Genomic DNA, 17,658 nt, shown 5'->3' on the forward strand with positions numbered 1-17,658 from the left:
GAGCGGCAATGTCAATCTTCTATCGGCCAAGTTCTCTGGCTGTGAGGGCTGTTCTTCTCTGAGGCCTAGGTGTATCTTCTTTGTCCATGAGTGTGCGTTCCATGTACCGAGAATGAGTTTGATTTGTTTATGCTTATTGTGACGACCGCATTAAGGGTTAACTGCTAACCACTAATTAGTGTATAGGAAAGACAGTTTTTAGAACACCTTTTCTAGTCTCTTCCCTTACTAGGGTGAGCAGCGCTGACCTAAACAGGTCTGCTAAGTCGCCTGGGATACTGCCGGATTTCTTTGCCCTCCTGGTTCAAAGAAAAATGACCAGTTGTCCACAGACATCCTCCGTGTAGGTTTGGAAATACGACTTCCTCCCTCCCCCATCACCGTTGGACTTTGAAAACGCGCAGAGTAGAAAGAAAGAGGACGCAGGGGTTTGACTGAAGAGAGTCACACAAGAAAAACCTGCGCATGAAGAAGATTATGGTGAATAAGCTGTTGCGCTGAAGCAACCTCACCCTCTCAGGCGGAGTCCAGTGGCACGATAACTCGTTACGGCTGGCAACTTCTTTGGCTGCAGTAGATGACCAGGTCTTATTTTGTGCTCCGACGTGCCCTTTGGACTCCACAGTGCCTTGCTGAACCGCCTTCCTGGCCGTTGGATCTTCTGGTTGATATCATACGCTTAGTCAGCCGGAGCAGTCATCGTATTCTGGGTTGAGCAAGTCCCTAAAATCACCAGAATGCTCGAGACCTACCAGCAACCCTCTCCAGTTTTAGCGCGCCAGTCGAAGCGGTTTCCCAGGGTGTGGCCGCTATCGCATACAAACAGCTACTAGAAGCCACAGGTGAGAGTTGGGAATCAGGGGAGGACCAATGTGGATGAACAACCCTTTGAAAGGCACGACGTGTTGCAACCATCAGAGGTACTACCTCTCCCTGCGACCCCAAACACATACATACATACATACATACATACATACATACATACATACATACATACATACATACATACATACATACATACATACATACATACATGTATGCATATATACCAGTTCTTCATCCACACACCCCACCCTAACCAATGCAAACTGGAAAAAAGCACCTGAAAGTTGCTAAAAGGATACAATACACGATTTTGCAGTATTGGTCGAAATATAATGCAAATCAAGCTAGGTATCAAATGTTTCACGTATCATCATTCTAATATTAATTTCCTTCTCAAAGAATGTCTATATTAATTCTGGCAGATATAGTCCCCGGCATGGTTCACATCCCCGCTCGACTTAGAACTCCTTAACAAAGGAAAAATAGATTGCGAAAATAAAAGGTGGATCTGAAATGTAGCACATATGGAGTAGAGGGGACTTGGTATGGTAGTGGATTTTTTTGATGAAGTCTCCACTTAATTGTGACAAACCTCGTGATTGCCAATCAAGAGAAAGAAACGTGAGCCTAAATACTTATCATTGATTATCGGATTACTTATCTTGATTTTGGTGAAACATTTTATTTTATTCCAATTTCAATAAATAAATACAATTTATTTTGACATTATATGCCACTGTTAGGAAAGTTACAGTACAGCATGCCATATTGGAAAATATATATGTAAACAAGTTCTGAACTTAAGCTCATAATAGCATGGCTAAAGAGAAAATGCAGTTCTGGAAGAGGATGATATAAAAAGCGATGAATTAAATCAGGACTTTTAATTTTTAAATACTGGGGACTAACTCTTGATGTCAGTCCAGCAGAAAACAAGCAAGAACTTTGGGTAGTCTGAATAGACTTGTATGTGATGCAAGTCTATTGCAAGTTACCCCCTACACAAAAGCACATATAATCCGTTACCCCGTTTACACCTGCATTGATACGAGCAAACAAGTCGAACGCCTTGCTAAAAGTGATACAGCATCAACATGGTAGAGATTCGAACTCAGGACATTTCATTTCCTAATTCCACCATTCCGATAACAAACCATTGCTGACTTTTATAAATACTGTGTATTAGATTGTGGTGTGGTACGAAATGTAATGGCTTTCCTGCTTATTGCAACCTCAATTTGTAAGACCTAATGAACCATACTTATTCAATGAAAATAATATAATCCTTCTCAGCTTATTTGACAATAAGCCAAATCCAGGTTTTCAACAAATCTCTTATACTTACATTCTGGTCATACCATCGAGAAAAATAAATGAGAATCTAAATTTTAATGTCTTACGTGCATCATGTTTGAACGACATACAGAAATGAAAATGAATTCACCCCCACAATGGAAAATATCTGTGAGAAAAAGAAAATTTGTTTTAGAAATTGTCACTGTCACTCTCTTTTCGTATAGGGTTCCTGGCCAGCGGAATATCACGTGGAGGAGCACCAGAATCCAAAGGAAAGTTTCCTGGACCCAAATCACAGTCATTTTATCCTAGTGGATTATGGGACCCAGCACAAGTTCACAAATGAGATCACTTTCAGGGCTGAGTTTGAAAAGAACATATCCGAAATTAAAACTGGCACAGGGGCTGGTAATGTAGCTTAATTTAAATTTATATATATATACATAGGGGGGGGGGCTCGACGAAAGAGTGGATTCATCGTATTAAAGTCCATAATTCTGTAAATTCTTTTGTTGCTTTTGTACTACTTTCAAGTCCGAATAATATTATATGCGAGCACAGTATGTTGTTTCCTATCTCTGAAATAACTACGAGGATATTAATACTCTGAATCGAGCAAGTGGAACATGTCAATCGAAATTCAGAATAATTTGTATTAATGTAATTAAAGATATTTCCTGGCGTGACTATGTAGCTTTGTATACCAGTAAACTTTTAATTTCCGATACAATGCAGACGCTAATATACAAAATTCATTAAACCTGGTATTTGTTGGTGGATGCTTATTATATTGCATGAGGTTGTGAAAACATTTAAATGTCCCTTATTTAAGAGTAGTTAAAGTTACATTTTAGCTGCATGATCCACCCCACTGTCATGACATCAAACAAAGTCAAAGATGTCACAAACGCGTAATGTTTTTGAAATATTGAAAATCACATAACATAATGTCAGACAAAAATAAAAAATTTACATGTGTAGTGTACGACTGCTGCAGCTACCAAATTATTGATGAATAAATGTCTGCATTATGCGTCATGATTGAGCAAATAATACAATAAGCCAATTAGCGTTTATGCACCATAAAATATGCAAACTCTTCGTTTTATTATATGAATTAGTTAAAAATGTTGTAATATTCTTACTTCAGAGTAGTTAGAATGATATTTTAGTTGTGTGATTCCACCCCCAAACTGTCATGACATTACACCAGTCAATGATGTCACAGCCCTGGAATCATTTTGCAATATTAAAATCACATTATATCGTGTCTAAACATTTACATGAATAGCGTACTACTACTACTACTACTACTACTACTACTACTACTACTATTACTACTACTACTTCTAATCATAATAATAATAAGAAGAAGAAGAAGAAGAAGAAGAAGAAGAATTTACTCATGAATTAATTCCTGTATTATGGGAAATGATTGAGAAATTCTTACAATAAGCCAATATGGGCTGATAAGCCACACAGTATACAGTGTATTTTTGCAGTTTGTGGAGAAAACATTTACTAAACACTGTACAGCGTGTAGTGACAAAGTTCATTGCACTGGAACGATTTAATATCAAAGAAAAGGTTGACAACCGTCATTCCGTTTTTTCTTCTCTCTGTATGCCAAACGCAAAGGAGTATTACAATATAACCATTTACTGTTAATTGCAGTACATTTTGTTCAGTATGTCACCCTCAAAAGCCTAATTTATTGGAACCATTTGATGTCCAATATCGGCTTGCTGACACATGTTTTTCTGTTTGCTCTCAGAATGTCACTCGTTAAAAGTCAATTACATATTCCAGTTTTACTTCTCTAAGTATGCCACCCATCAAACATCCATTAATTAATTGGAACAAAACACTAAAAAAAACAATGCCTTGTTTTTCCTTGCCCTTTAACAGTATCGACATTTTTCACCGTTTGTTTCGTTCATATGTTTAGTCATAATATGCTGATATCGCTAGTGTTTAACCTCGTTATTCGGAAGCAAGGCGTACTATGACAAAAGTATATCATCCATAAAATCTTGCAAGATTTCCTGACTACTCAAATCTATAATATGATGATACCTTGGTAAACACTGCGAATGCTAAAAACTTATGAACACATCGAAAACACACCTAGAACAGAGTTCTGAGCTGTGGGTACCTCATCAGTTAAATTGTGTGTTCTTATATTCATTTACTTTTACAATGCCAATAGACTTACCTCCAAATGGGATCTCTGCAAGACTTTGTAATACCAGGGACCATAAATCTAACGTCAGACATCTATATAATGACGTCAAAGACTAGAGTAAAGCAAGTTGTTATGGGCTAGTTATTATTAAATATAAGTTTAGATTATGAACTGTAATCGGCTCTGTTGATTGTTAAATATATTTATATCATGCTGTCCATTGCAGTTGCTGTGTCAGTGCCTATAGTAATACTGGTTTTAGAAGGAGGACCAGGTACACTGGAGAGGGTTAAAGAAGCTCTCACGGAAAATAAACCCGCTGTAATTGTCAAGGTATAGTTAAATATACATTATGTTTAACTTACAGTATTCAATACTGTATTTAGCCTTGAACTACGTTGATCCAAATGTTAACAGCCCAGTCCAAGATCTACCCTTGCATGTATGCTGTTTGTGCTTCTTTAAATTTAAAATAAACAGCCTGCTCTCTATTTTTCTGTGTAGTTAATATACTTCTCAACCTATGTCCATATTGATTTTGATTAGGAGCAAGACAGGTATAAATACATCTAATGAGCATGATATGAGTATTTTATTGGATTGAAAACTGACACTATGAATAAGGACTGGTCATAAAACATTTGTTATTATTTAGAATTTGCTACTTGACCTGGTCCAAATTCATAGTTCCTGGTACTCAAATGAACGTTATCCTTAAGACTCTGTTTTAATTAGGGAACGATGAGATTGCGATCAATTTAATTTCCACCAAATGAACTTTCCAGTCATTGTATGTAGACTTGTTAGACTCTCAGTTATACAATATCACACACAGCCGTACTTTCAGACCACACAATCCAAAGACTGAGTCCCAAAATCCTCTTAAAACAAGTGTACACATGTACACATGCACAAACATGAAAAACATTTGTTAACTGAAAACTAGTTTGAATACAGTAATATATACTTTTAACATCTCTGTGATACGTGCTTGATAATCTAAGGTCATTGATGTTCTTTAAAATATGCGATTGTCTCCACCTAAAAGACAACATAAATTAAGTTACTAATTGCATAAAGTTGTGGTTGATAAACAGTCAGAACCCTGATACAAAGGAATCTTCATTCGTTTACCAGTTTAATTCAAATTCATATTTGTATTCTGTTCAAAATTGTATTACTTACTGGGGACACCTTGTTGGTTGAGACTGAAAAAAGCAGGCAAATAGCTGCAAATAATGTTGCTATGACATTGTCGATGTATATACTCATTAGGACAGCTTGCATCAATAATGTAGACAAGCTAAGCACAATAGGTAAGATTAATGTATGTAACGGTTTTCATGATGGTAGCACAAACATGAATAATATGGGTTATTATCAGAAATTCAAAAAAGGGGTACACATCTTTATATGTCTCATTCATGATTGAAGATTTTCAATGATTTATTGTAAATGTCTCATCAAAGCAGCACATTCTAAAGTCGATGCATTAATACGAACTCTAACGAGCTATACAAGAAAAATAATGATGAAATCGACGACCCGTGCTTGATGAATCATCTACATTCAGTTTCTTAGACGTTCTGCATTTTTATGTTTTAAAAATGATTATATTCTTATGATTGCCATGTGTTAGGTAATGCAGATAAGCATGCGTGTTACACGAAGACTCGTTTATGTAAGGGCAATCATTCAAAATAAAAGCTGCAAGAGAGTATAAACCATTTGGGTTACACTATCCTTAAATTCAATGTATTTCAGGGATCCGGAAGAGCAGCAGACATATTAGCTTATGCTTTCAAACATGCAGAAGTGGTTGAGGATGTTGCTAAAAATGACCAAGGAGTAGACATCACAATGTAAGTCTATGAATGCAAAATGCCTTTGCAGGAAAATCGTTATACTGTTTCATTTATATTAAATGGAAGGTTATAGGTGATTGGATCAAAGTGGAATATCTAGAAATATTCGACAGAGGCCAACTCAAACTGGTATATATATATATATATATATATATATATATATATATATATATATATATATATATATATATATATATATATATATATATATATATATATATATATATATATATATATATATATATATATATATATATATATATATATATATATATATACCAAGTGCAACATGAATTATATTGTTTAAAGATACAACTTAGCATATATGTTCGTGTATGTAAAAGAAAAGAAAATTAATAGTATTCAGGCTGTAAGTGACAATAAAAGTTTATATTACCTAATTAGCTATATATTTAATAAAAAAAGAATCTGGATCATAAATCAGGACAAGCAGCAGTATCGGTGATTATAGTTTAAGTCAATACGCCGTCATGCATCATTTTATAGAAATAAATGATTTTTTATCTACTTTAAATACCCGTCATGGTATTTAATATCACCAAAATAATTTTTGGATTTATTGCGGATTTAATATTACAGAAGATACAATTATATAAACTCATTTAGAAAAGACTGACATGACACAAAACATAAGAACCAGTCACCTGTACCGATCTAAATGCAATACAATATTCCAGGATTCAGCATTTCCAGGACTTTGTATAAAAATTGCAAGAGGTATTATCTACCTTAAATAAATTTATTGTTGAATATATTCATCAACATAAATTTCTGGTTTATTATTAATTTAACATTACACCAAGCACAATGTGATACAATTGTTTCAACAGAACTAAAAAGTGCATGAATCTGAGCCTGGAAGATGACATTCGTAAACAAATGAAGGACTCAAAGTTCTGTCCACAGAAGGAAACTGATCTTAATATCCAGCGAATCAAGGACTGCCTTGTTAAGTATGATCAGATTCATATATTTGAATTGGGCAGTGATGCGCATGACCTTGATGTCGCAATGCTCAAGGCATTGCTGAAAGGTACGTGGGTTTTACAATTTAAATTTAATTGTTTGTTTAGTGTTACCAAATGACCAGATGTCATTATTATATTTAGCGTCGCAAAGACACATTCTTTGTTTATGTAGTCACCATTTTCCATGTGTTAAAGGCGTAACTAATCTAACTTCCTTATATAACTCCATCAGGTTTCTACATTTTTACAATAACATCCAGTGAAGAGGGCATAATTGTACACCCCCAATACTATTTTACTTATGCTAAGCACCAATTTGAACAAAATATCACAAAATGAAAATTGCCAGTAATTTTATCAGGGTCGGCTGTAACATTAGGATGCAATAACATATAACACATGCAAATAATTTAGGGGTGCCTTCCAGATTGATGCAAGGATTTGGCTACTAAGTCATGTAACATACATCATTGTGAGATTAGCAAGCGTGATATATTGTTTAATGGAAAGCTTGTTTATACTTTAACTATTTTGTTTCGGTTTGGATGGGCTGAATGAATTAGGATGACAGTGACCCTGATATGCCCTACTGTGCTTCAAACAACATTGGATTATGCTCGAGTAAATGTCTCTTCATATACCTTATATCAAATGGATAAACTGAGCCAAAATAAGAACAGTTTCTAGTGTGGAATCATGGCTTTTTTGTTGTTTTTTGCCAAGTTAAATTGAGAAATAATCGTGATGTATTTAAGGCTCTCAGGTTGTTAATGATGCATCCCTGATAACGCAGACTTCATCAACCATCATACAAAGACCACAATTGATGTCCTCAAATATCCAGATGCAAAACCATTGTTCCCATTGCAACAAATGTCTTTAAGCGTCGTCTACAATTAACCAAACGAGAAAATATCCGCGATACTCTGTCATGATTTTATAACGATGTTCATTTTGCTGTCGAACCTATAAGAAAAATTCTACAGTTAGTGTCTTAGATTGGAGTTTAGTTTCAGTATCATAGAGTGGTAAGTAGTGGTACGTGATCAGACAGTAGTTGCAGTAAAGTAAAAAGGAAAACGTATGTCCCGGCAAACCAGAATGGCACTGAACACTTCAGAACATTCAGTGGTTTACCATTTCGTATATAGGTATTAAGAGTGTACTAGGCCTACAGACAACAGCGGTTAGCCCATGCATGTTTCATGATAAGTCTCATATAGCACGTCACATTTACAAGTGAACAATACTAATATCACCACCGCTAGTACTTACTTTATTCTGAACGTACATCCATGGGCAGAAACCAAAACTTTCACACACGATATGACAAAAAATAAAGGATTTTAATGCCTTAACGATCAATTACTGATTAATTAAGTCATCATGGAGCAATTATTTGTGGCGTAAATGAGTCTAATGGTAAATAAATGTTTCCACAAAAAGTATATTCTCGTTTGCTGCAATGATTCATTTTACAAATTGTTGGCTATTGTTCAATTTATAACTTTGTAAGTAGTATTTTATAGCAAGATGCTACATGCCAGAGCTCCATTCATGTATTATGTTCAACATCTCTATTATCAAAGTGCTTGAAAATGCTAAACTGCACAGAATTTTAGCATTTATATGACTATGGATCAGGCTATTTAAGGAATGTTAAACAATTTAATTGGATTTCATTCAATTCAATGCAAAAAGAACAAATCATGGAAACAATTATCACAGAATATATTAAAAAGCATACAACCTTTGAATGTTTTGTCAGATCTCATTGACTAGTGCCAAACACATTATTCCAGCTGTGGTTCATAACTTAACACATTTCAAGGTATGAAAAGGCACTAATTGAACTCAAGAGCCATTTCGCTCTTGAAATAATGCTGTATCATTAAATTATACTAGTTGTTATCTATTGATAATGAATGGTTTCCAGTACTTCATATCATGATATTGGACAAGCAATCATATTAGACCTGGTCATATGATTGGAAGTTAAGATTCGTGTCCAGATCTAGGATGTCTCAAGTGGGGGCTTTTACCACGAGCGTTTGAAAAATCTCGTAACTACCTACATTTTCTCTGTACTGACTTAAGTGCAGATATACAACGCTATATATGATGAGCCAAATAATAAAAATATTTACCATTACATGAATAAAAATGGAAAGTTTCAGGTCATAAATAAATCTTTCTCCTGATTGTTTTCTTTCTCCTATATCTCAATCGAAAATATGTAATCCACTAAAATATAATAGGCAATGTTATCATGGCTATTGCATCGCTTGACACTTTCGATCTCTTTCAGTCTACAAGAACCAGACAATGGATCAATTGAGACTAGTATTATTGTGGAACAGGATTGATTTCGCCAAGAGTGAGATGTTTGCTGATGACAAAAGACGCAAGGTTAGTGTTACCCTTATTCGTTTCAGAGATTTGCTACCTGCTTAAAATACCAACCATTTAGTATAGTTCTCAAGGTCTCATTTTATGGAATTCCCAGACTCTCCCAGTTTAGCGTAACACTAACTATATCATGTTTAAGAGCATGAAGTTGGAGTAATAACTTGTGTGTAATGGATGATTAGTTTATGTGTGGTCTTAAAAACATTTTAAAACTGAATTTTTTTAACCTGCAACTGTATGTATCCAATATCCTTTCTCCTATAAAACGTATAATGCGCACTTCTCATAATTTGGTAAAGGAAATGTTGATAACTGAAGCAGTCTTTTTCTCTTTTTTAAGTCTGTGAAAAAACAATGTAAACTTGGGAGGACGATTTTCGCTGTTACAATTATAATAGTGTTGGAAATTCGCCAAATATGAAAGCAAAATTTCATTTTAGTCTAAAAGGGAAGAACAAAGGTTATTATATAACATTCAACACATAAATTAAACAGGGATACACTGTACAATCAAAACAATCTAAATTATAAGCATTGGTAATAAGGTATTGTGCGGTGCATCACATCAGTTCTGGCACTGAAAGAGTCAATTTTCTGATTATTCCATGTTAGTGAAAAAGAGGAATAAAAACACCAAGAACAACAACAAAAACCCGAACTTTGCTGTAAAGTTACTGTAAATAGAGACGGTTTTTATATCAGTTCTTTATCTGCACACTGATATAATACATGTCTTTCAATACCATTTGCCTTGCTCTCCTTGAAATTTGCCGCTTGATTGTCTCTCTTCAGACACAATGCAAAGTAAGAGTAATAAAAATGAAACTGTGTTCTGTGTCTTTACCTTTATGGTGGAAGCGACGTATTTGATTTTCCTTTGTCTATCTACGCAATTTAATTATCCTGGTAAAGCTATAACATAGCGAAGGATGAAAGTAGTATTAGCTAAAAGGAATTATCATCAAGGAAGTATTATGTACAAGGTTTCATATAGTAATGTTTGAATAACTTTACCTTTTATGTGAAAATGCACGCAGCTTTTTATATTATTCTGAAAACTTCATCGTTACGTTGCAATCAATCTTTAAATATTGTTCATAGCACCAAAGGTTTAAGTGGAATTCCAGAGTCCGATGGTCTGTCAGACACACTTTAGTTTGCTGAATATCTCCTGAACCTTTTGAGGCTTCTTCATTAAATCTGATATGCTTTTGCATCACGTCTACATAACATACCTATCTGTGTCAGTACGGCCTCTGTTGTCACGCTCAACCCCTGTATATATACATCCAGAGCTGTTTGAGATCTACTCTGTTAAAATATCTAGAGCCATTTGAGATATATTCACGAAACATGGTATTCATTTCTACATAACAAAGTATTTTGTTCGATATATGAACTAATTTTTCAGATTAGTGCTGCTAGAGTTTCCTTTCTTACTAATTTTGTCCCTTTGTTTATATGTTCTTCGATCAAACACTTTTCAGGTTACTATCTCCTGAAATGCAAAATATATCTTCAGGCTACCTGACACGCAGGTATCATGACAAGACTGGGTCCCAAATAAAATTCGGCTTTGTGAGCTAAGCACTTTTAGCGTTATCTTCAGCTGGGCTAAAATTGTGTTTTCACTTATCGTCTGCTTAAATATCGGAGGTAACAATATGCCCTGTAAAAGTTTTCGGAACTGCTCAACGCATAACAGAATTGGCCCAATAATGTTATCGGCCTATAAAAAAATCAGCCCTTTGTCTATCTCACGGTCATTGCTTGTTATGATACGACCTACTTGCACTTCCTTTATTTAATTTGACGCAACATTCCCTTTCCCCGATACAAGGTTAAAGTAAGACGAGCTTTACTTATTTGAAGCTATCTCTCTATCTCTGCTTATACTTTACGGTTTGAGGTAATGGAAACGCCTGTAATACACCAAGTGTGTGATTTATGTGTGTTTTGGATATTTAACATAACTTTTACACTTTTAGTCATATCGCTATAAACGTATAATAAAATAGGACTTTAAATAACAATGTACACCACTAGAAACCTACTGATGTTACGTGCATTCAGTCCATAATTAGTACTGATTTTCTCGTTCAGAAATTAAGATGCAAATGAAATATGTCTTGATTTCCTTTATGTCTCCCTGGTTCGGACTTCATGCACTTCACAAAAGTCATTACTTATATCACAATAACCATTCCATCAATACCTGTCTATACTAATAATCTGTCTGTTAATACTGCATGACATCAAAATTAGAACAGTAATCAACGACTTTGTCAAGGCATGTGAAGTACTCAGCAGTTTGGAGTAAGCCAATCCACATTATCGTTAGCACCAAATATAAACTGTACGGTGGCAACAACGTCTGACAGAAAAGCAGATTTTTGGGTATTTACTGATGTTGGTCCACAAATGTCAAGACAAATATACATATTGAAGATTTTCTGCTTAAGTGAAATTTAAACATTTTCCCATTTCGCAAGCATAATTCATTGGTAAAGTAACAAGACATCCAGTTTAGGCATTATGGCAGCATAGACGTCTAAATATTGAAAGGTCTCTATTAGTCTCTTTCCAATCTTTCTTTATAATAGTCACATTCAAATATTAATTAAATGTTTTGTCAGTCTCCCCGGATACATCAAATAGTATGTGATTTGTATCTGAATAAGTGTTCTTAGTATAAAGGCATAGACAAACAGTTATGATACTCCACATGTCATCTATGTTTGGAATATTGATTAATATTGATTATATTGTGAACTAAAGAGTCTCAACTTTCTACAGTGACGTAACAGTTTAGAGTTCCCTATCACAGTAACAAATACATCAGCGTTATTAAAATAGACATTTGTTAGACAAAGCTTTAAGTGTATGTGTGGGTAAAATTTATATTTTCAGAGTGGCAGCCTAGATGAGATCATGTTGTCTGCCATACAGTTCGACAGAGTGGACTTTGTGGAGCTCCTTTTAGATAATGGCATCATTCTCAAGAAGTTCTTGACACTGCAAAGACTGTTGCAATTGTACAATAGTGTAAGTTCACTACAGAACCAGTGAAAGTATTCTCCATTCAAATTTCAGGTATTATAGCACTGTACCGGATTTTGATCAAGCAATTGATTCCAGTACTCGTTCATAAATGCCAGCAAAATGAGTTAATATAGTGAAATGCTTTGAATTCAATTACAAACCCACAATTGAAAATCACTAGCTCGACCATTTCCATTTTGAAACGGGTATGTTCATGTTACGCAAGTTGTTACATCTACGCACTTTATTTATCCTGGCAAAAAAGACACATTATGCGGAGAAAATATTATCAGCTAAATGGAATTAGGATCAAATAAATGAACATCCATTGTTGTACTTGCAGTGTAAATATGGCTTTCAAAACAGCAGGAAGCGTGATATATACATTTTCATGAGTAAGTTTAATTAACGTAATTTTGTCAGTGATAATGGACGCCAGCTTATTATATTGTGCTCAAAACATCATCGTTGTTTTGTAGTCAATATTCAAATACTGTTCATATCTTCCCAAAGGGTTTGTTGGAGTACTTATTTCATCCCGTCTGATGATATCTCTATCACGCTTTTCTTTTATTAATACCCCCTGAACACTTTGAATCTTTTTCATTAAATTTGAGATGCATTTGCATCAAGTCTAGACCGCTTTGGTAGCCGAAGTAGTGAGAGCGCCTTCATCGGATCTAGGCCGAGTCATACCAATGACTTATTAAAATGGTACTAGCAGCTGCCTCGCTTGGAGATCAGCATTAATAGGTTAATGTTATGAATGGTCGGCCTGGTGTCAGGATAACGTTACTGTGGGATATCATGCTACACGTCTGCGGCATGAAGTGCCAGTGTTAGACATCACTGGAATCTGCCACACTGTAGCTGTAGACATCGTAGCGATATAACTCAAGCAGCAGAGAGGGTGAACAGACCACTTAGGGGAATGGTCACCCTTGTGTTTTACCAAAAAAAATAGTGACCACTCATAGAGGTCAATTACCACGTCTACGATTATTGTTTGTCCCAAACAGAACCGTAGACGCCCCTCTCTGCTGCTATCAATATTGGGAATCATCATCTGAATCATGGGAATCTTCATCTGTTTCATCTTCATCTGAATCTTCGGAATTTGTTCTATGTTTCAAGTAATATTCAAGTTCTGATGGTGGTTTTTCTATTTTTGGATTTATGTTTTTTCTGTGTTTATAATATATCATCAAACTTCTGTATCGATCTCCACCGCAATTTTTGCAAATCTGATATAATCCTCTAACGCCGTTGTTGCATCCAACACATCTTCGTGGACCAGCATGAGGGTTTTTCTTTATAAGATAATTATGTTTCTTGCAATATTCTCCACGGCATTTTTTATTACAATTGTTAGTGGTTCCTTGATGTAACCACGCACAGTTGTTCATTATATTAATGATATCTGTTTAATTCAATTTAATTTTATCATCACCCCTGTTACCCAAATATTTTATCAATACCCACACGATATCTTGTTCTTGGATCATGTAAATTTATTGTTATAAATCCATGCGGGGTAGCTTGCGCTCGTGAGAAGAAATTTCTGAATTTAATTATATCCATGTCACCACCACACCAAGTTTGGTGAATATTTCGCAACGTGTGTGTGTCTACGCCATTAAACACAACTAAAATGTTGCAGTTGTCTCTGATCACTTTTGGTATTTGTGTATATCGTTGAGTAACATAGATCACGTCTGTATTTTTATGTCTCCCTCGGGAAAATATTCTGGCTGGATTTGATTGTTTATCTAGCATCACATCGTCGTATACAACTAAATTATTAATAAATCCGTCTATGGAATCTACGGATGGTGCTTCATCAATATCGGTTATAAACTCTATAACATCATTATCTTCATCCAGTAATCGCGCGTTTTCATTGAAATCTTTAAGTACATCATAACATCGCTGATCATCAACGGATGGTGCTACTAAATATAATTTATCCCATTTCAACCATCTCATTATCAGATTAAGTAATAATTGCGTCTTACCCGATCCAGATGGTCCTATGATAATCATTCTGATGGAGTTCGGTAGCGCAGGATGATGCTTAACCGGCTCTCGTTGCCGAGTTGCTGAGAAATCAATTATATCCATATATATTATAACATGAATTTATATTGTTTACGTTGTAGAGTTAAAACTCCAACTACTGATTTAGCTACAGTTACAACAAAAAACAAAAAAATAGCGTACGGTGGAAAATGTTCTGTATGCGGTAGAAAGAAATTTTCATTTTTACCTAATAAGCGCGGTGGTGATATTGCTAATTTGATGTCAAAGTTTCCAGGTGCTCCATGGGCTAAATACAGCGGAGAAAAACATCTACCAGGATATAATTATTGCGGTCCTGGTACTCGACTCGATATCAGGCTCGATAATCAAGATCAACCAAAACCAGGCGAGGAACCAATAAATGCTATTGATCGAGCTTGTCATGCTCATGATGTAGCTTATAAAAGTAAAAATCTACAAGATAGGCATATCGCAGATGTAAAATTAATTCATTCATTAAATTCTATAAAAAATAAAAATATTAGAGAATCATTAGCTAATTGGTTAGTAAGATCCTCGATGAAAGGTAAATTAGCGATTGGGGCTGGTAATTAATAATGGAATCAATTTATTATTCACCGAGAGGATACTGGAGAGGCAAAGCAGCAATTGGTAAACTCGCTGATGCAGCATCGGTTAAACATTCTACTGCTAAAACGTGGTTATCTAAACAAGCAATATGGCAAATTTATCTACCACGTCCTAAACAAATTCAGTACTCGTATTTCGATGTCAGTGTTCCTAATGAAGTTCATCAAGCTGATATTCTGTTTTTACCGCATGATACTGTGCGTGGAAAAACGTACAAATACGCGCTAACCGTAGTTGATGTTGCAAGTAGATATAAAGAAGCAGAGCCGCTATCAGCGAAAACATCATCTGAAGTAGCCGATGCGTTTGAACGAATTTATCAACGAGGTGGTCTACGATGGCCGCAGCTACTACAGGTTGATCCTGGCAAGGAATTTCTTGGTCCAGTATCATCGTTGATGAAACAACATAATACCAAAATACGACGAGGTCATACTGCAATTCACCGTGATCAAGCAATTGTTGAGCGATTTAATCGAACACTTGCTGAACGGTTATTTGGATATCAATACGCGAGGGAATTTATTCAGGATAAAAGATCTCGCGAATGGGTGGCAAGATTACCAATCGTGATAGCTGCATTAAATAATGAAATCACACGAACAACCAACATGAAACCCATTAGCGCGGTCACAAAAAAAAATATACCAACACAACGGAAAGATGCTGGAAAACAAAAAATATTAGGTGATGTTACAGTCAGATATTTATATGAGCCTGGTGAACTTGAAGGTGGTAAAGCGAGAGCAACTGATCCTATTTGGAGTGTTACCACACACAAAATATCTACCGTGACAAGATCCACTGGAAGAAATGTAGGCGTTTCCAGACCTGCAATCTACAGATTAGATTCGGCCGCTCCTCAACGTGGATTTACACGTGAACAACTACAAATAATTCCCGCGGATACACAACTACCGCCGCGATCACTTCGGTGATTTCGATCACTTAACTAGCGCCAGGGTGCCTGCACCCCGACGTCGATTACACTCAAGACAGGTTAACATGGTATTTTCTCGTGTATGACCACGACTATTATCTTTTCTATCTACGGTAAATTGTCTTGAATCATTACTCGAATACCGCCATAACATTATACAATTACAACATGCGCAATGATTGTTCTGCTGCTGTTTTAACTCAATAATAAATTCAACATCAAGATCAAATTCACGTTTATTTTTTTTGTCAGATTGTTTGTATCCGATTAATTTTTTTCTTATTATATCATCATCGATGATGTTAAATTTATCAACGATTTCAGGAATTATAATTCTACGTAATTGAGATATATTTCTGACCCTCGATACCGCCAAATAAACTAAATTTGACCACTCGATGCGATCGTCTACAATCCAAACTCGTGTATCAGAAATAGTTAATCCCTGTGACGAGTGGATTGTCATGGCGTATCCCAACACCCATGGAGATTTGTCAGCGTGTAATGCATCTTCGACTACACTGATATCAACGGCGACAATATCATATAATACGAGAATCTGTTTCCTTGACTCTGTCAAGGGTCCTGGAATATCAACATTAATATTCTGTTTTCGTGTATCTGATGGTCTATAACACAACGGAACGGGTAGTTCTGAATATTGTTCTTTATGCAGTTGAAATAACTGTTGTTGTAAAGCGTCTCTGATTATTTTTCTGCTTGCTACGATCAAATCGGTGGGTCTCCATGAGTTCAAAAAATCACTCATTGATGTCTCTGAGATCACTCCACGTAATATTTCACACTGATATTTGTTTGATTGTAATCTGATTAATTTTTTAAACTCCTTCAAATTTGCATCAAGAGCTCTATGATCATCATCTATTTCTTCGTAATAATCAACGAAATTTTTTAACCAATCATGTGGAGATGGTCCAACAAAAGGCGGAGGTTGACCATGATCGCCACACATTATTATGGCGGTATTTTTCGTCAACAACCAATCAAGAAACATTTTTAATGTATCTAATGACACCGTGCATATCTCATCCCAAATAATTATTTTAGGTATATATTTTTCTCCCATCCGTTCAGGAGTCCATGTATCCCCGCGCCATCGGAAGAAACTATGATACGTGCACGATTGTACTTGCCGCTGTTTCATCTCACGTGCAAGTCTATGTGTGGGTGTCAGTACGATTATATCTGAATTTCTAAAAACATTAATCGTTCGAGTTGTTTTGCCGCATCCACCAGGTCCATTGAGATATACTGTCTTATATCTGGTTATTGGATCACTCAACGATGGTGCTTTCGACATTTCTGATATTTTATTACCCTCACGATAAACATCTCTCATTGGAACATCTGCTGATTCTGTGTAATTGTGTAATAGTTCCTTTTTTATTCTCCACGAACCCCATCGTTCATCATTAC

At 35.5% G+C, this 17,658-nt stretch overlaps 1 protein-coding gene across 1 annotated transcript in view; it reads left to right on the forward strand.

Annotated features, from left to right (window-relative positions):
* LOC149791556 (transient receptor potential cation channel subfamily M member 2-like) overlaps positions 1-17,658 on the forward strand; it is a 154,349-nt gene that overhangs the window by 21,795 nt on the left and 114,896 nt on the right. The window contains exons 5-10 of the mRNA XM_089969447.1: positions 2,346-2,529; positions 4,533-4,639; positions 6,071-6,168; positions 7,023-7,225; positions 9,469-9,569; positions 12,480-12,614. Of these exons, the coding sequence (XP_089825573.1) occupies positions 2,346-2,529; positions 4,533-4,639; positions 6,071-6,168; positions 7,023-7,225; positions 9,469-9,569; positions 12,480-12,614 (828 nt within the window). The remainder of the gene's footprint in view (positions 1-2,345; positions 2,530-4,532; positions 4,640-6,070; positions 6,169-7,022; positions 7,226-9,468; positions 9,570-12,479; positions 12,615-17,658) is intronic.

Source organism: Sinohyriopsis cumingii, chromosome 9, assembly GCF_028554795.1.
Source record: "Sinohyriopsis cumingii isolate HCF-2022 chromosome 9, ASM2855479v2, whole genome shotgun sequence".
In the NCBI taxonomy this organism is placed as follows: domain Eukaryota; kingdom Metazoa; phylum Mollusca; class Bivalvia; order Unionida; family Unionidae; genus Sinohyriopsis; species Sinohyriopsis cumingii.